Source organism: Alosa sapidissima, chromosome 22 (assembly GCF_018492685.1).
Source record: "Alosa sapidissima isolate fAloSap1 chromosome 22, fAloSap1.pri, whole genome shotgun sequence".
NCBI lineage: Eukaryota > Metazoa > Chordata > Actinopteri > Clupeiformes > Clupeidae > Alosa > Alosa sapidissima.
This window is the reverse complement of record NC_055978.1, coordinates 1,141,768-1,162,136: the sequence shown is the minus strand read 5'-3', so window position 1 is coordinate 1,162,136 and position 20,369 is coordinate 1,141,768. Positions and strand designations below refer to the sequence as shown.

General features: G+C 43.9%; 1 protein-coding gene across 1 annotated transcript in view; it reads right to left on the bottom strand.

Annotated features, from left to right (window-relative positions):
* acadl (acyl-CoA dehydrogenase long chain) overlaps nt 1-20,369 on the bottom strand; it is a 64,161-nt gene that overhangs the window by 4,315 nt on the left and 39,477 nt on the right. The window contains exons 5-8 of the mRNA XM_042077948.1: nt 19,610-19,676; nt 18,267-18,431; nt 18,093-18,194; nt 17,888-18,001 (exon numbers count right to left, since the gene is read on the bottom strand). Of these exons, the coding sequence (XP_041933882.1) occupies nt 17,888-18,001; nt 18,093-18,194; nt 18,267-18,431; nt 19,610-19,676 (448 nt within the window). The remainder of the gene's footprint in view (nt 1-17,887; nt 18,002-18,092; nt 18,195-18,266; nt 18,432-19,609; nt 19,677-20,369) is intronic.

Genomic DNA, 20,369 nt, shown 5'->3' with positions numbered 1-20,369 from the left:
CCTCGTCCTTGTCCGAACACATAGTCCAATTCGTATGGCTTCGGGCCCCAATAATAATTTGGAACAAGACATTGTGCAAGAGAGTAAGAAATCAGAGATGGTTCGCGGGCGCAATAAGCAAAAAGAAGATAAGCAAGCAGCTGACCATGATGAGGAGAAAGTGAAGCCTCAGCAGGAGGAGACATTCGCTGAAATATAAGATTATGTGTCAGATTGGATGGCGAAGAAATTTCAATTGGGCAAATTTGAGGAAAAATTGAGAACAGATTTTGAAATTGATCCAGCATCTATTGTCCAGGGGCGCTGGCCACCTAAGAAGGTTCGTGAGGTGTATTTGAGTTGGAAAAAGCACAACAGACATCGTGAGCCCTATGCCTTTTTGTTAATGAGCCAACTAAGGCGATCCTTTATGGGGGCTATGCGGGCATCCTGCTCGCAGGAGGTGGATGCCGAAAAACACCGTACTACATGTCTGGCAGAAGAATTGAAATCTCAGGCAGGGAAAGCTGGCAAGAGGTTGCAGACGGCCGCAATTGTGGAAGAGTCATTGAGAAGGAAGATCCAAGAATTGGAGACAGAAATTCGAGACAAGACTTGGAGAAGTGAGATGGAGGAACAGTTGGCAGAAGCAGACATGTTGCTAGAACACACTGGAATGAGGCGAAGAGGAGCAGTCCCAGCGCGCCACTCTGAGGGGAGGAGCCAACTCCTCCCACTACCACCGCCCCATCAAGGGGAGGGGGGCGTGGAGGGCAGCACAGCACCCGCCTCTATCCGACACTGCACGGCTTGGACCCAGCAGCGCCACCTGCCATGGGGGAGGCTTCTGGAAGTGCAGTGGACATCTCTGACACTATTGAGCTGGGAGGCAGTTTCATCGCACACTATCCGGCTATTGGAGGTCTGTTTGAGCCAATGAACAGCACCCCACCTGGCGGGTACCAACAGCCAACAGGGAGAGGCCCCTGTTACCAACAATCTACAGCTGATGCTCAAGCCAGCATGGGCCTAGCAACAGGCCCTGGCCTCTACGCTTCATATGTGACCCACTACCAACAACCTGCTAAACCCCAGCAGGGCCATTACCAGCCACTGGCCACTGCTACAGCACCCACTCCAACACCATCCATGCTGTTACCAGTGCCACCTGCAACCAATCCCCAATACCTGCCACCCGAACAAGCCAACCAAGCACCAGCGAATGATGACGCAACTGCTGTCCCCGTGACTGACGCCCCATCCACATCTGATGCAAGCCAGGGAGCGGCTGCTCCCGTAATTAAGCCCAAGACCAAGAGGCACAGACCACCAGCAGAGGGATGGGATGTCTGGGATGAATCAGCTGATGAGGCCCTCATATGCCCAGTACGCACAGTAGCCAACGCTGATGGTGTGTCTGTGTTCTACCAACCAGCAAAGGGCGACGAAATCCAGAAGTGGTCCGCCGCCATACAACACCCTCGGGATGCCGGACGGCATACCTGGACGAAGAAAAAAGAACTCAAGGAGATGAGAGACCTGCACCCTTTTGACGCATTGAAGATCCTACATCGTTACGTTACTGCCTTGCTTGAAGGCAACTACCAAAAGACCAGGCAGTCGTAAAAGTGAAAGCACACACAAGGCAAGACACCCTTGAGGCAAGAGGCAATGCATTGGCGGATGCGGCGTCAAGAACAGCCGCAAGAAAAAGAGAGGGAGGGGATAACGAAACGACTAACGAGAATGGACACGGAAATGGAAACACGGACGGATCTAACGGTAACAGGAAATTCTTTTGAAAATAACAACGAGAAATGCATGATGAGAGTGACCAAGAAGATCAAGGAAACAGCTGAAGAGGGAAAACGGGAAAGTTTGGCCAACATCAAAGACATGCAGAACAGCGCAAGCCGAGAAGAGAAGTGGACTTGGATTGAAAATGCGGCGAAGCTCCATGACGACAACCTGTGGAGGTTTGGAACACGAACAGTGGCTCCAGAAAGTCTTCTGCCATACCTGGCGACGCAAATTCATTCGCTTGGACACGTGGGAGTGGAAAAAATGAGGAACAGATTCATACAGGTCTGGTGGGCCCCAAAGTTCACAGCAACGGCCAGGGACATCGTCAAGCGGTGTGCCACCTGTCGGCAAAACAACCACGACAGAAAGGTCAAGCTGCCAACATTGAAAACACCTGCTCCACCAGGGCCTTTCAGAGTTCTTCAGATAGATTACATCACCCTTCCAAAGTGCAAAGGCTATCGCGACGTTCTGATTGTCCTGTGCAAGTTCTCTAGGTGGATCGAGGCGTTCCCTGCACGATCCGGAACTGCACTACACACTGCCAAAGTCCTCGTGAAAGACATCATTCCACGATACGGATTGCCGGAACAGATCTGCTCAGACAACGGAACACACTTCACTGGAGCAGTCTGCGCCGAGGTGGCCCGCATGCTGAATGTGCAATGGTCCCTGAACTGCCCTTACCACCCAGAATCCTCTGGGCAGGTGGAGAGAGCCAACCGGACGCTGAAGGAACGACTGGCCAAGAAACATCAAGAAGGCATTCCTTGGGTTGACGCCTTACCAACAGTCCTGTGTAGCATGCGTGCTACAAGCAACAGGGACACAGGACTCAGCCCATTTGAGATCGTGACTGGCAGGCCTTTCTCAGCACCAGGCACGATTGATCTGAGGAAAGCCGACATCCACCTGACATCAGATGCAATGCTGAACTACTGTGTGCAATTGACAGAAGCGGTCCAGACAGCGGCTAACCAAGTGAAAGAGGCCTGGGGAGACCCCCCGGAAGGTGGGCACTCTCTAGTGCCAGGTCAGTGGGTGATGAATCACAAGCCCCAAAGGTTAGCGCTAGAAGCGAAGTACGATGGGCCATATCAGATCTTGTTGATAACACAGTCGGCAGTAAAGGTCCAGGGCAAAACCAAATGGATACACGCGAGCCACTGCAAACTAGTTGATCCGCCGGAAACATGACACGCCGAGCAGGGTACGAATTATATCTCATTTTCCGCCCGTCTTCTTTTTAGAAATAGGGTGTAGACCAGGGAGGAAGATTCACGGAAGACTTTCATTTTGGCGGTGGATTTGTTGTTTTCACGGGAGGTCAGAGGAAAAAATGAAAAGGGTAGGGACACCAGTGTAGAATCTTTCCCTGTAAAACCGAGCCTGCTTGGAGTGTTGTGCTAATTGACTCTTGGTGACACAAACTCATGCTCAGAAAGGTGATAGACTTGGACAAGTCTTACCTGTTTTTTTTATTACTGGCATTAGCCATTATCTAATTCAGGAGTGATTACATATACCTGTGAAATGTTTAATCATTATTTGCTTGCATATTATATTGTCATGTTACAATCAATACTATAACTTGATTATATATTACATTTAATCATTATATGATTGTTCTCACTGCAACCATGACTATCCTCCAACTGATACTGCTCTTCCTTTTCACTCCACATGTACCTATGAGGTTGCCGGGAGCCACGGACATCATCCAGGACAGAGACTTTTGCCTTTGAACTGAACTGTTGCCTGCCGGTCTCCTTCACTTCTCCCCAAAAAGACTCTGTTTCCCAAAGGAATCCTCAACTCCATCGTTCTCTAACAGCGATCAGCTCACTGAATTCTGTGTTGTGTAACTGTTGTTGTGTGTCTCCTTTATCAACTGAAAAATGTCACTGAGAATGTTGTTTTGTTGTGCTGTTATCCTGTGTCACCTGGTTATTGTTACTGATACTCTGTATGACAGCCATCATGATGTGCACAAGGACAACACTTTTCTGAAGACGGCTCATGGGTTGGCCCAGGCCAAGCGTAAGCATTCGTGTTGGGTATGCGGGTTAATGCCATCTGCCTCTGAAGTGTATCCTTACATAGCCATCCCCTTTACCATCCCAGAGTATGTAGCAGCCTTTAACAGTACTACAAATGGTTCCCCTGATGACATCTTTCCCAATCCTCCATGGGCCAGAGGGCCCCCTACTAAGCTTAAATTGAGTTATGCCCCACGTGGTGTGATCTGTTGGGTGGCCGACAAGAGTGGACGGTCGGTGGTAGGTCAGAGCATCTGCCCATATGAAGTTCAGGTTGGACAGACTGAGGTTTCCATTGAACAGTCAGGTGAAGTGGTCCTTATTCCCCTTCCCCCGATGATGCGTGTTCCAGGTGGGACGCCAGGAAGCACGGTCGTCACTAATGCACTAGCCCCTGTGTGTGTGGACAGTATGCATATTCCTATCTTCACCCTAATTGGCAAGGCTCCTGTTATTTATCTTATGTTGTTCCAGCTGTGAGGATTGTGGGGAGGGAACATTCATACACCCTAGGACTAAGCGGGACACTTTTGGGGGTCACAGTACTGTTGCAACCCCGACACAGAGATTCTTTGCCGCTTTAATTCCAACTTATGGCCTAACTGTGGCGCTTGATGAGATTAGAGATCTGGTACACATTGTTGATGTAGTAGCTAATGACACTGCACGCGCTCTTTCAGACATTAACCGAGAACTGTATGCAGTAAGACAGGTTGCCCTTCAGAATAGACTCTGCCTGGACGTGGTTTTGGCCAGTAAGGGAGGTGCTTGTGCTCTGATTGGACAGGAATGCTGTACTTATGTGCCTGACTCGACCGGTAATGTCTCCAATTACATCAAAGATATTTACACCCACGTGCAGCAGCTTAAGCGGGATAATGGTAGCTGGTCCCTGGGAGGTTGGTTGAGTAGCTGGGGTGGGCCCCTATTTGCTCAGATTGTCCAGTTCATTATGCCCCTGCTCATTCCCATCTTTGTCATCTACTTAGCTATCCAAGTGGTGTTGTGTATCATTAAGCGTGCCACCACTACCATTCCAAGATTGGCCCCTGTTAGAGTACCTCCTGCCCAGCCTCGGGATGAACCGAGGATGTGGGTTTGATTCCTTTCCTTTTTAATTTTTTTTATGTGTGAGACAATCCTCCGGAACGAAATCAGTTATTATGTTTTTCTTTTAAGACACCGGCACTTCCTCCTTTTCAAAGTGCTAGAGAAGTAATCTTGTCTTGGTTTGTCCTCTGTTCTTTAGACCACATCAGACTCCTTTTATTTGTTTTGTATGATCTATAAAAATCTGTGTTTTTTAATTGATCAAGAGGGGGGACTGTAGAAATCTGGGGTATTTCTGTATGTATTCTGATGTGTTCATCTGTGTTACTTTTGTGTTACTTTTGTGTGTAGTAGAGACGTGGAGAGGTACATGCCATTGTTTCACTCCCTAGTTCTAATCCTTAGGCGCCTGTGTGGCTGCACATAGGATTTACCATCAACAGGTCAGACTGCCATGTTCATGGCCGTAGTGATAGCATGGGCAGAATGAGATATCACCTTGTTATTCTGTTTTCAGGGCTAGTACTTTTCCTATTATTTTTGAGCTATGGCTGGTACCTTCCACGTTGGCATGATTTACGTTGATATGATTTTAGTATAACAGGCTTTGTCTCAGGTTTGGACTTCGAGACGGATCGAGGAAGCGACTCGGGGAGCATCTTATGCCAAGACGCTCAGCAGCAGCCCGCTTCTACTAACTACCACACCTGTTAGACTCTGTGCAGTTTTACTGTTTGAGACTTAGCCTGTGCTCGGTTAGTGAGTGTTGTACCATCTACAATAAATTCTTTTAATCACCGATCCTGATCCAGCCGTCAAGCTTTATTGACCATCTTCAGTACAGACATCAGAACTAAAACACAACGCAAAACGATCGTGAATCCAACAAAGCTGATTTAAAAAAGCTGATTTCGAGGCAACAGAGCTAAGTAAATTTGTGTGTCATCTGCATAGCTATGATATGAAATCAAAATATAGCCGCAAGCAGCAATGAGGGGGCCAAGCAGATGAACAGAAGTTGGGATTGAGATTGGTATTGCATTGATCTGGACCGGACTTGACTGGACTGGATTGGATTGGGAATGGGTCTTCAGTCCAGGTACAAAATTTGGTTTCCATACGTAAAAGCATTGCTGACATATGAGCCTACTTCCTGTGATTATAGATTGGATTGGACTGGACTGGACTGGATTGGACTGCACTGGATTTGATTGGACTGGATTGGGATTGCTGAGATATGAGCCTACTTCATGTGATTGTTGATTGGATTGGACTGGATTGGTCTGCATTGGATTGGATTGGGATTGCTGAGATATGAGCCTACTTCATGTGATTGTTGATTGGATTGAATTAAATTGGACTGGATTTGATTGGACTGGATTGGATTGCTGAGATATGAGCCTACTTCATGTGATTGTTGATTGGATTGGATTGAATTGGACTGGACTGGATTGGATTAGAATGGACTGGATTGGGATTGCTGAGATATGAGTTTACTTCATGTGATTGTTGATTGGATTGGATTGGATTGGATTGGACCGGATTGGATTGGGATTGCTGAGATATGAGCCTACTTCATGTGATTGTTGATTGAACACTCACCTCCACATCACAGGCTATCGTACCCCCACCATCACTGGATATTGCACCCCTCCCCCACATAGCGATCACGAACAATGAGGTGACAATGACTTCAGTCAACAGCAATCACACACAAATCCCAGATGCACCCCTCCCCCTCCCCACACCCCCCATCATCACAGCAGATCAAGCTTTCCTTACCAGCCTGTCAAGTTGCCCCGCATCCTTCTTCTTTGTGCTTCCTCCCTAGCATACCACTGCATAGAAGAGGACACTGGCAACAACAGACTGGTAGAACATCCTGAGGAGCTTGCTGCACACATTGAAGGACCACAGCCTCCTCAGGAAGTACAGCCTGCTCTGCCCTTTCTTGTAGAGTGTGTCCGTGTTGGCTGACCAGTCCAATTTATTGTCCAGGTGGAGACCCAGATACTTGTAGGTGCTTACCACCTCCACATTGACCCCATCAATGGAGACTGGTAGCAGAGTGGGCTTAGACCTGCGTCAGAAAACTTCTGTATGTGGCATGACTCTGTGTTGTAGCAGAAGTCAGATGTGTACAGGGTGAACAGGACTGGTCAGGTAATCTGTACCAGGTTACCAGGTGAGCATCCACACCCATCTGCAATAGCTTGTCTCCTAGTCTGAGGGGTTGGATGGTGTTAAAAGCACTTGAGAAATCAAGTGATGTCTTGATGTCTTTCACAGTGTTGGAACTTGTCCGAGGCGTAGACTCAAGTTAAAGATGTGCTTCAGTGGCTTCCCCAGTTCAGCAGCACAGGCCTTGAGTAGCCTTGGACACAGTCTGTCAGGCCTTCTTGGGGCGAAGTTTCTTTAGTTGAACTCTTACTTGATCTGCTGTGATGATGGGGGGTGTGGGGAGGGGGAGGGGTGCATCTGGGATTTGTGTGTGATTGCTGTTGACTGAAATCATTGTCACCTCATTGTTCGTGATCGCTATGTGGGGGAGGGGTGCAATATCCAGTGATGGTGGGGGTACGATAGCCTGTGATGTGGAGGTGAGTGTTGCACTGGTATTGAGGGGGTGTGGGGGTGCATGGGGGCTGGGGAATGACCACCTCCTTGATGTCCCTGTCAAGGCTGCCAGAGTCGTGGACACCTCAACAGGCACAGGAAAGGATGCGTCAGGTGGTGGCAGGACGTGAGGTGATGGTGGCTTAGGTCGTTGGGTGTCACCGGGATGCAGAGCTGGAGAGACTGGGAGGCTGGGAGGTGGGGGTAGGGCAGGCACGCAAACAAGAGCAATGTCTGAGTCAGCAGGGGGTGGTGGACAGACCACTGCCATTGGAGCTGGAGCAGGGCAGTCAAACCTGTTGTAGAAGTGGTTCAGCTGGTTCGCCCTGTCCAGGTCCCCCTCAACAGAGCTGCTGCTCTTCTTCAGGCCCCTGGCAAAGGCATCCTATGTAGCATGGAATTGCCCTCTTTCCACAGGAGCAGCTCTTCTGACAACCCTTAACACATGATATTGCCATCCATTGACACAGGCCAGGCAGGCTGTGTAGAATACTGCCCAAGCGATTCATCATTATTATAGTATTCATATTAATAGCGACTTGAAATACAACCCCAAAACAGAAAAAGTTGGGACGTTGTGCAAAATGCAAATAAAAACTAAATGTGATAATATACAAGTCTCGTAAACCCATATTTAGCAGCAAAAAGGACACAGACAACATATCTAATGTTGAAAATGAAAATTTGGACTATTTCATGGAAAATATATGTTCATTTTGAATTTGATGCCAGCAACATGTTGGGACGGGAGCATGTTTATCACTGTACTGCTTCACCTCTTCATTTAACAAAATTCTGTAAATGTTTAGGAACTGAGGAGACTATTTGCTAGAGTTTTGAGAATGAACTCTAGCAAATAGTCATTACTACACGATTTCAGTTGCTCAACAGTATGGGGCATTCTTAGTCATGCTTTCCACTCCATTATGCACCTAATTTAACAAATCTGAACTGCAGACAGGCCATTTTAGCACCTGGACTCTTCCTCTATGGAGAAATACTATTTAAATGTGTGCAGAATTCATTTGGCCATTGTTTTCCTGAAATATTCAAGGTCTTCTCTAGAATAGATATTGACTGGATGGCAGTATATGTTGCTCAAAACCTGTATACATCTTTCAGAATTGATTGTGCTTTGCCAAATGTGCAAGATGCCCATGCTGTAGGCACTAATGCTCCTCCACATAGTCATAGATGTTGTTTTAATGCTCAGTTCGAAACCCAAGTTGGATACATGGATAGGCCCTCTCCTCTTTAGCCCAGATGAGTCCATGATTTCCAAAAACAATGGCAAATGTTGATTGGTCTAACCACAGGACATTTTTCCACGTTACCTCAGTTCATTTTAAACAAGCTCAGGCCCAGATAAGACGGTGGTATTTTCTGTATTGTGTCTCAATACAATTTTGGTTGTTAGAATTTTGGCTGCAGTTTTTGAATTGAGTATCAAACAGTGCACATAGACAATGGTTATCAGAGGTTGTCCTGAGCCCATACAATGACAGGTGTGGAAACAGGTCTGGTGTTGATGCAGTGCCATCTGAGGTCCAGAAGACCACGACCATCCAATGTGTTTTTCAGCTCCTTCCCTTGTCCTGTAGATGATGGACCCCCCAAATACTTCACAATTTCATCTTAAGAAGCATTAAAATGGCATTGTTTCATCGTTTGTGTACACAGGTTTACACAGAATGATGAATACCCGTACATCTTTACTTCTAAGAGACCCTGCTGGGATGCTCTTTTTCATACCCAATCATGTTGCCTGTTACCCTAATTAGTTTTGAAACATTCCTCCTTTTGTTTTCTTTATCATTACACACCTTTTCCAGCATTTTGTTATCCCTGTCCCAACTTTTTTTGAAACATGTTGCTGGTATCAAATTCAAAATTAAAATATATATTTCATGAAATAGTCAAATTTGTCATTTGATATGCTTTTTCAACATTTGATATGCTGTCTGTGTCCTTTTTTCAAGTAAATATGAGTTTAAGAGATTTGCAGATTATTACATTCTGTTTTTATTCACATTTTACACAACGTCCCAAGTTTTTCTATTTTGGGTTGTAATTGTTTTATAATGAAAACTGAAAAGCACTTAGACTAGGCCTACCATGAAATTTCTCAACCTCGATTTCGCCAGCTTCTCGATATTTTATCGCTGCCAATGTCTTTGCAGTCCACAGCAGCAATAAGTGGTTATTTATTGCCTTCTAGTGGTGAAATGAAAATCCAAGTAGCCTAGCCTATTTTGCATGGGATTTCCAACAATACAGGAAGTAGCGTTAACATAATCGTGCACCACTGCTGAAGAAGACGTTGTGTTTTTGATGTGTTTGTGGACTAAGTTTGTGCATAGTAAAAGTGCAAGGATACAAAGACAGAACTGACTGATATCTTATTCATGGACTGTTTTACAAGATCACCTTTTCGGTAAGTAGTATACGTAAAACTATTTGATCAATCAAAACTATTTTCTTTGCAGCAGGCTAAGCTAGAACTAGTGCTAGTGGAGAAACATGGATAATTAGCAACAAAAGTTCGAAGTCTTTCAATGTAACGTTACATGATCACAACTTTATTTCATACTGCTTGTACAATCAAGATATCGTTTGAAAGCTGTATTCCCGTTGTGTTGGTAGGGCTGTAGATTTCACAACTAAAATGATATATAGCAGAGATATGAAAGCAGTTATGGATGATGGCATTTGATCGCGGCTGCTAGCTGCCTGATAGGGAACTGCAAAGAGCTTCAAAAGCGCATTTTTTTGCGGGGGGACATACATACTTTGAACACATCCTACAAGTTTCCAGCAGCTTGTTGACCGGGTTGTCCACCCAGGTTGTGATCCTCAGACATCATAGATTTCATTTTTATATGACAACCTTTTACAACAGCCCATGTCTGATTTAGTAAAAACGGGTGTTTTGCCCCCTGGGTAAAAGTGAAACTAACTTCACCAAGGTGCCAGTCAACGAAGACATTTATATGCAGTTACTTTCATTATTGACTGACAATGGGTTACCATCGAAAACAGGCTGGAAAAAGCAACACTTACTAATATTGCTCAAATGACTGAATAAAACAACATTTATCCTGCAGAGGAGTTGCTTATCTCGTGACAGTGCGTCTTCAGCTGTACTCCTGTCTCTCGCCTCTCCCCTAATCACTTTTATCCCATTATTATTACCAATTTGCAAATGATGGTGAATAACTACTCATCATGAGATGTACAGTATTTCGTAATATCTTTATTCTAATTATGTTTCCCATTGTAATCGTGCAATTTGTAATGCTTTGCATGACGTGCGCTGGTGTGCGTTCATGAATGATAAGGATGGTACGTGCACCTGCCATTATGACTGTTGACATGCGCTCTTAAAATAGCATATGAACAACTCGCCATTGACTTCTGACCAGGTTTAGGTGGTGTATGATAGCGATTTTTAGACAACGCGCCAGGCCCCTCCCTATTGCCACACCCCTGTTAGTGAATGTTGTGTGTGATGTCTGTATGCTATGAGACCTTGAATTTCCCCTTGGGGATCAATAAAGTATCTATCTATCTATCTATCTATCTATCTATCTATCTATCTATCTATCTATCTATCTATATATATATATATATATATATATCTAACCCTATAATTAGGCTGGAGAATAAAATGGTCAGTTTTGGCAGATTTCCTGAATAGTGAATTTGCAGCCAATAGTACTACTCACTTCGCAACACTACAGACTCATGTACAGTAGGTGGCGGTATGCAACAAATGAACAATGCAATATGCCAATAAACTAAAGAAGACGACTACTCACTTCAAGATCTGCTTATGTTATGCACCAAAGCCAGTTTATAGTAACCTGACCCTAACCAGATGAAGTTCGTTCCGCTTAGCTCCGCCTAACTTCACTCACATCCATCTGGGACCTCTTCCATTGAGTGTGATTTCTGCAACCGACTTTATGGTTCAGCCAATCAGGACGCAGGGCGGGAGTTTCATAGATGTGACATAGCGTAGAAGCGGCTGTGAGACTGTTATTAGCGTCACGGGTTGGCTTCGATGTGAGTGGTTGAAGAAGCACGTCAATAGATGACGGACAAGTGGCTTATTCAATCATATGCAAGCATTTTTTGATTAGGCCCAGCCTTCTGAAGCAACACTTCAATGGATCGGTTCCAGATGGATGAGTGGAGCTAGGCGGAGCGAAATTCATCTGGCTAGGGTCAGGTTAAGTTTATAGTACATTGCAACAGAATTGGAGAAGGGATCAAATACTGAGGAAGAATCAGTCCCTCAATGATTGGAATTAAATGTTTGACTGTCAAGTATTGTTCTTTTGTACTTCTACGTTTTCTCTGCTGGCCCTTCAGCAGTTCGTTTGCTGTGCCAATGCGTGTGTTATTTTTAGCTCGTAGACCACCTATTAAAAATATACGTTTTCGATGTCCGGAGACGGAGAACGGAGAGCCATATGTGCTTACTTTTTTTTTTTTTAACAATCTCTATGCTACTCACCAAAACGTAGGCATGGAAACATGATGAAGTATCCAACTGTCGTGTGTTAAATTTTTGTGATTACGAGCCAGTGGTTTTCAAACATTATGCGCGACTCGGACATCTGACGAAATGCAACAGGCTCATATAGTCCTCGCATTCGCAAAATGAGGACATACATTAGACTGCTCAGATAATAACAGGTGTGCCTCCTCAGTTTTGCACGGTTTTAGTCAAGTTATAGGCCGGTTTTAGTCAAGTTATAGGCCTGTTTACCTTTAAAGGTTCTGTTTCATTTTGCAATGAGCAGTGTGTGTGTGTGTGTGTGTGTGTGTTACAATAATAATAATAATAATAATAAAAAAAAACATTTGAAAAAAAATTCTGACCGCCCGATTCACGTTGGCTGGGGGGCAGGGGGGCCCATCAGACATTTGTGCCCAGGTGTCTATGAATTGGTAATCCGGCCCTGCCCCCAACAAATCGCACCTTTCCACCTCTGGGCTATGATGTCCAGGAGGAGGAGGGGCCTGAGGCTAATGGCCTACAAGCTGATCTGATGTCTGATGTGTGGAATATGGGGAGGGAAGCATACCTGTCAACACTCCCGTTTTTCCCGGGTTCTCCCGTATTTCAAGGTCATCTCCCAGCACCCTCCCATTTTGTTATTTCTCCCGGAAAACTGTAATTTGCATGGCCATCAAACATCATTTTAAAATCATTGATCCATTCATTTTTTCTATTAGTCTGACATCTCCCAGGTCGTAAGCAAGTGGGCTAGTTGAATGGCCTACTCCAGAACTAGCTGTTGTGAAATTGTTGGGAATTTAATTGATTAACACATCACATAAACTGTTATTGAGTGATACACTGCAATTGTGCCCTCGGAACCAAATCTGACAGCAAGCAGCTTTGGCGTTTTGGAAGTAGGCTGCAGGCAGGCAGCTGGTGGATACATAACTGGCATGCGTAAGGTAATGGTAAGGTAAAAGCAACGACCGAAATGCAGTGTTGAAACACGTGTATGAAACGTATTAAATATGCAAACACAAATCCGATATAAACACTAACACCCCCCCCCCCAACAAAAAATCTCCCGTTTTTGGAAAGCTAAATGTTGACAGGTATGGAGGGAAGTGGCAGTGTTTTTTTTTTTGCGCGTCTGTAGAAGTCAGCCAAATATGAGGGGACTGACATGAGATTCTCTGTGCTTAATGAAAATATACATTAATCCCAAATCACAAAATAATGGTTGAATATTACTGATGATATTTCATTGTTATTTAAGAACATGCAACGCGCACAGGGCACTAAAAACATCTTGCTCGTAAAAAATCATCATACCGCATACTGTGACGGGTCGGTTATTTAGCCTACTTACTGTAGGCTGCGCAAACCACAGGCCTTTATTTTGGGCAAGCCTGCATTCGAGGCAGGCCTTTAAGGCTTCTGTTGAAGAATTTGATATAAAGCCTGCGGTAACAGTTGTCCTCCTGCCCCCGCTACCACAGCTGTGTAAGTGAGTCCCTGGATAGTGTGGCATGCTCACGCATTATGTCTCCTTGCAAACTTGACTATAGCGAAACCATTAATGAAAGCAAAGCAACCATTTACGTCTTCATAAAATAACAACTTGCAGATATGCCTTCATAGCTTTGGGCTTCATTCAGCATTTTGTTCTTCCACTGGAAATGACTCTTCTACATTTGCTGCCTGCTGCATCCTTTCTGTTTTTATTGTTTAGAAAACGTTTGAGGTCTTGAGTTAATGCATTAAACATTGTTTGCTGGTAACCCGCCACAAATAGCCTACAGATTCTTGCGTGCATACATTATCATTCTCTCTCCAAAATGTGCCCGTTCTATAGGCTGGCAAAGTGCGTAATTCTGCGGCATAAAGCAGATGTATTTGTTTATTGTACAGACAAATAAAAATAACCTGTCAAGCAGTCAATTGACTACACTGCAGTCAAGAAGTAGGGCAAATTAATTTACGAAACCAAAACCTGGGTCATAGTTGTCTAAGCCTCTATTGCGTAGCCTGTTAAAAACGTTGCTAGATAGTAAATTGCTAGCCTGGCCTAATTGCCTTCCTACGTACTTCCGCTCGATTTTCATCTCCCTCCACGACTTCGTCTGGGATTCCGGCCATTGGCCTCGCTCGCAGCGGTATATTCGACTCCGCGCCAACAGTGAGCAGGAGGCGAAAGTTGTGAGAGACGACGTCGAGATTCTGCGCTGTGTTTGAATTGTAGTCCTTGGGGAGTTGGCAATGGCATAAGTTAATGAAGCAATTCAGTCCGTTCTGGCTACGCTTCCAAATATTCAGGAATTGAAGTCCGAACAAAAGGAGTGTTTAACACATTTCATTTCGGGCAAAGATGTTGTGGCCCTACTCGGGATTTGGGAAACGTTTGATTTGTATCGCGCAGTAGCCTCGATATTAAATTACAGCATGTGTGGCAGACCCGGTATGAATGAAGCGGCGTGTTTTCAATGATCACATCTAGCTTTGACAATTGTGATGATATTGTATCACCGAGGCTATTTGCCCCTGTGTTGGGCTTTCCCCTGCGTTCCCCTGTGTCTTCTGTGTTCCCGGCCTGTGCTTGTTTGTGTGTGTGTGTGTGAGTGCGCGCAAGTGTTTGTGTCTCTCCCTCATAGAATGTGTCAATGAGTTCTGATGTGCTTTGATTGGGGGGAGGTGTCCGGGAGGGAATATTTAGGGGTTCAGATAGGTTAGGGATTGCTAAGAGGAGGGAATAGAATAGGGGGATCTAGCAAGTTTAGTCAGAGTAGAAGTGGATTACGTGCGAGTGATTTGTGTTGCGTTGTGTTGTTGGCCGATGAGTGTGAATGACGAGTGATTGAGACCGTGATTTATCAGCGATCAGTTTGTTGTTTTGTAGTGGACACCTCCTGTTGCCCGTGCACTAGCCTGTACATCTATAGGAAATAAACTACCAGAGTTTTGGAATGATATATCAGCCTTCCCGTCTCCTAACTTCTCATCGGCGTTACAATATGTTATCTTCAACCTTACTGTTGAATAGTAATCTGCTATTTGCTATTCTTCCACTAACTCTTACATTTGTATCGCAAAGCTGGCATGGTCATTTACATCCATCTTGTTCGCTTTGGTGGCGAATGGTTGTTGTGCAATTTCTGAGCATTGTAGTGTAGCTTCACGATCAAGCTGGCGCATAACATACGTCACGGCCAAACGTTAGCGATTGGGTGAAATCAGATCCAATCGTTTTAAACTTCTACAGAGTCCACGCATCCAGCTTGCAAACGTTCGTCAATAGCCGAGATCCCAGACCCTTGTAGAAGCGAAGCGTACCAAGGGGATGGCAAATGGCCAGGCTAGTAAATCGCCAACGACATTGTTTTCTGCAGAAGCCTACCCTAGGCTACAGATTAGTTCTGAACAGTTATTTTTCTACTGGCTCAATTATCAAAAAGGTGCTTTCTCTTCGTCCTCCACACATTAAGCAGGTAGTTCCGTAGAGAGACGTTAGAATAAATTAGCATTTACGATTGACAACGTTGTGATAAGTAGGCTACTAACTTTGCAAAGTTAACTTGAATGCATCAATTTTGAACAAAGTTGTGTAGGCTACACCGCGCCAGTTGTAGTCTGCATGAACAGTTCTTGCATAAGACACTGTTTTGATTTGCGTAGGGGAGGTGCGGGCTGAAGCCAACCTGTTTGAGGGAGAGCGGTACAAGGAGAGAATGCTTGCTATCCTGCGCATATCTCTACAATGAAATAATGTGTCTAGGCTAATCTATATTTTCAATAAGCAATCACTGCATGCCTATGGAAACAATAAGTCAATATATTAGAGATATTAAGAGTAATGCAGGAATGGACGTTACAGTTATTCAGTAACTGTAACGAATTACTGAAAATTGAATTGCTTGCTGTCATTGTACAATAACATAGACAACAAATTAAGATATTTTTTCGTTTTGTGGAGCGGCATCGGTAGGCTATAAAAAGCAGATTTCGATTTTCGTTAACCACTGTGTAGCCAAGACTTATGCCATACCCAAGTAGCCTAAATCAAGGTCATTTTTAATTATGCATGATTTATTTTGTTATTGAATTCGTAGGCTGGGATTCCTCTCAGCAACAATTAGAACCCGATTGACGCAAAGTGTGGAAATAAAAAAAATTAAAAAAAAATCACGAAATGAAATCAAATTGCATCATATTTACAGTCTATACTTCTCTGCGTTCCCCTGCGCACCCATTACTCTCGTTTGAATTACGATGCACAGTGGCTGAAAGTGGTACTACAGTTTCATGCAGCTTCACGTCACGTAATGCGTGAATTTCAAAGTAATGCCCACTGTACGTTTGTCATGATTTTTAAGAATCAGAATTACCAGTTCCAACACTAAACACTAATTAATTACTATGTGTTCGTACAGAAATAAATGTATAATTTCATACATAAAAAAATATTATGTAGGCTATATATGGCCTGATGAAAGTGGACAGCTAAGAGCTAAGAGATATTGACTAGGCTACCGAAGATCTGCTCCAAGAAAATCCTCATAAAAGACAGATAGACAGCCAATCTGAACACTTGCTTGTGCCCCAACCAGCTGAAAAGGCCTAGCAAAAAAGCTGCTTAAGACTATACCGCACGGTCACTCATCTAAAATCTAGTAGCCCAGTCTGTACCAACCTCATATACTGCCAGACAAATTCATAGAATCAAGGGAGTAGCTGCTAAAATGCCATTGCAAAGCAGCAAAAAGGTGTTTGAAGCCGCTGGTGCCTCTGGAGTCCCACGAACCTCAAGGTGTAGGATCCTTAAGAAGTTTGCAAGTGTGCATAGACCTACTATTCAGCCACCCCTAAACAATGCTCACAAGCAGAAAAGGTTGCAGTGGGCTTAGGAATACATGGAGACTAATTTTCAAACAGTTTTGTTGAGTGCCGTGCAACACTAGATGGTCCAGATGGATGGAGTAATGGATGGTTGGTGAATGGCCACCATGTCCCAACAAGGCTGAGTCGTCAGCAAGAAGGTGGCGGAGTCATGTTTTGGGCTGGAATCATGGGGAGAGCTGGTAGGCCCCTTTAGGATCCCTGACGGTGCGAAAATGACCTCGGCAAAGTATGTAGAGTTTCTGACTGACCACTTTCTTCCGTGGTACAAAAACAAGAACCGTGCCTTCTGTAGCAAAATCATCTTTATGCATGACAATGCACAATCTCATGCTGCAAAGAATACCTCTGGGTCATTGGCTGCTATGGGCATAAAAGGAGAGAAACTCATGGTGTGGCCCCCATCTTCCCCTGACCTCAACCTTATAGAGAACCTTTGGAGCATCATCAAGCAAAAGATCTGAGGGTGGGAGGCAGTTCACATCCAAGCAGCAGCTCTGGGAGGCTATTCGCCTTATTCACCCGGCGGCCATTACGAGGCTGAGGGGTACACTTGCCATTACACCTCAGTCCAGCAGATGGTGGTGGTAATGCACTCCGTTTGCAAACTGCCAAAAAAAGCTCACCGAAAAAGGAGAAGGGTTCACTGGCCTGTTCTTCTTCAGTGAGTTTTTTTAGCAGTTTGCAAACAGAGTGCATTACCATTGTTTATCTGAACTAGCAAAAGTAATAGGAATGTGGGACTTGACAAAGGGTAGACATGCATGGTCGTGTGATCTGCGTATCAATAGTGTAATGTGAATGCACAACATTTCAAGTTCGTTTCTCTGTGGACGCGGAACAAATTCGTAAACAAAACGAAAACAGACCTAATGTAAACGTAGCCCAAGTAGTAGAAAGCAGTACATAGTTGAAACCATTACATAGTATCCATTCATCGTGACTATCTTGATGGAAAATGAGACGATGGAAGTGTCAATGTTTACATATTACTCACCTGTAGATGTGCTATGGTCTTGCCAAATGCTTTCCTCTGCATGACATAGTTCCTCGTTTCCTCAAACATGAACTCACAACTGGCAATAGCCATAATGGCTATCAGCAAGCGCTCCTGAGACACACAGGAAGAAAGATTAAATCACAGAGAATGGAACTGTCCTCTTAACTACATTATCACACTAATATTATTTGTTTTTGTTTACCTGTGGCAGTTCATTCATTAGGTAGTAGAACCCTCTGTTGACTTCCCCTAATAATGCATCTCCTGGGAGACGTACATCCTCAAAGAACAGCTCTGCAGTGTCCTGTGGGCAAGGTCCTTGTTAAAGGTACTCTGTGATCAAGTTATGTGGTTGTGCAAATCTGCAAGTGCATACCTGAGCTTTCAGGCCAATTTTCTCCAACTTCCGACCCTTCTGAAAGCCCTTCATTCCATTCTCCACCAGGAAAAGGCTGATGCCATGAGCTGCTGTACGGGCCTCACGATTTGTCACAGCAACCACAATCACCAGGTCACTCATCCACCCATTGGTAATGAAGACCTGAAATATGAGGAGTGTATACAGTAGTCATGATATAATTTTGTGTCACTTGACATGTGAGTGATATCACACAGTGCTAATGCTAATACATTTTACATTACATTTGCTCATTTAGCAGACACTTCTATCCAAAGCGACTTAGATATGACAATTATATTACAAAGACCATTGTCTCTGGAGCAATTTGGGGTTAAGTGCCCCGCTCAAGAGCACAACAGTAGAAGTCAGGAATTGAACCCACAACCTTTCAAACTACAGCATGCTAGCCCAGCTCCTTAACCACTACGTTACCACCGCCCAACGTTCCTTATGTGATGTTAAATAACTTGAGAAACGTCACATAATTTATGGTATGTTAACTGCTTTTCCACCATTATTTATCAGTCAAACAGCCTAAGTTTTAATCTTAGGCTTTTCCACTGTGACAATTATGATCTGTCAGCAGACCATCTAAAGCACTATTATTGAAAGACATTGGCAATACTGGATATGGTGAAGCATAGGCCATAGAAAGATGTGACTATGGCCTTTGTAATTTCTAAAGTGATGTTAAATAAGTTGTACTCTTCAAAACCTTAAATAAACAAATGTTTGTGTCATTGTTGCTTATAGCCATCAGCCAAACATCAAAACAGTTCTCTTTCGGTTCGACTCACTTGACATTTCACTTTGGGATGCACCTCCTAAAGGTAATTGACTGAAACCTATTCAATCACACCTATAGGCCTACTTGGTCAATGCAATATGAAGTCCATATATGGCTCTTGTCCCGCCTATTCACTCGCAGTGTTCGTAGCAAGCCCTTTGTTAGCGTTACCAAATCTGGAAAGCTTCAACTTCAATGTCACTTTTCCCACTGGCATCATGCAGTACTTATTGGTTAGTATTCACTATACGCTGGTTGGTTGGTCAGAAGCACTGGTCAGTGAGATGTTTAGAGAAAGAGTCATAGAAACTAATGGATGTTCTATTTGACAAGTTGTTGATGGCACTGGACTATAAAAGCCTTCAGCTCAACATCTGTTAGCAATAATTTATTTTGGTTGCCTGAACTATAAATTGACCTTTAAACTGATGGCAAATAAGAGTAAAGGTAGTAATCTTTGATATATTCCATATACTATTCAAAGCAAATATATGAGTAATTATGGGAGTAATAAAGGTCAGTTCAACCAAACCTTGTTTCCATTTAGGATCCAGTCATTGCCATCTCTCTTGGCATAGGTCTTTACACCCTGCAAATCACTTCACAAAATAAAAGAGAAACAGTTAATACTCTTGACCTGGGGCAAACACACACACAGAGACAGGCGGGTGGGATATGTAGAGGGGGGCTTTGTGTTGTCTGTTGTGGGGAAGCACAGAGTGAGTCCATCTTATGCTACATCCACACTTTTCCTGGTTTTGTTTGAATCCAAAACACTTTTGTTTGTGCCTCTTGTCCATACTACTCTGGGATGTTCAAGCTACCGAAATGAAATTTGAATTGAGGTTTTTGAACAATATTTACTTGAAACCGTGTACATGGAGGATAAACCTCAATGTTTTTTTTTTCAGTGTTGAAGATGATTGTTGATTGTAATTGATTTTTTCTCTCTACCTGAACTCATGATAAAACATGATTTTAAAATAATTTCTGTAAGTTTCAAAATAAGTTGTCAAAAAGGTCATATCAGCCTTTGCCGCATATAGGCTAAAGATTTTAGTATTTAAAAACAGAAGGCCTACCAAGTCAGTACTGTAGGTGGCAATGCCGCTCTGACCACAATATGGTGCCAACGCCTGTATTAACCCTTAGAGCCCTAAGCTGTTTTTAGGGCATTTTCACTACCTTTATTCATAAGGATTTATTCTGGTCATTGTAAGTGCCACACACACATATTATATATTGTTTTTTTCAGCAGAGTCTAGGCTATCTGCCATCATTTCATGTATTAG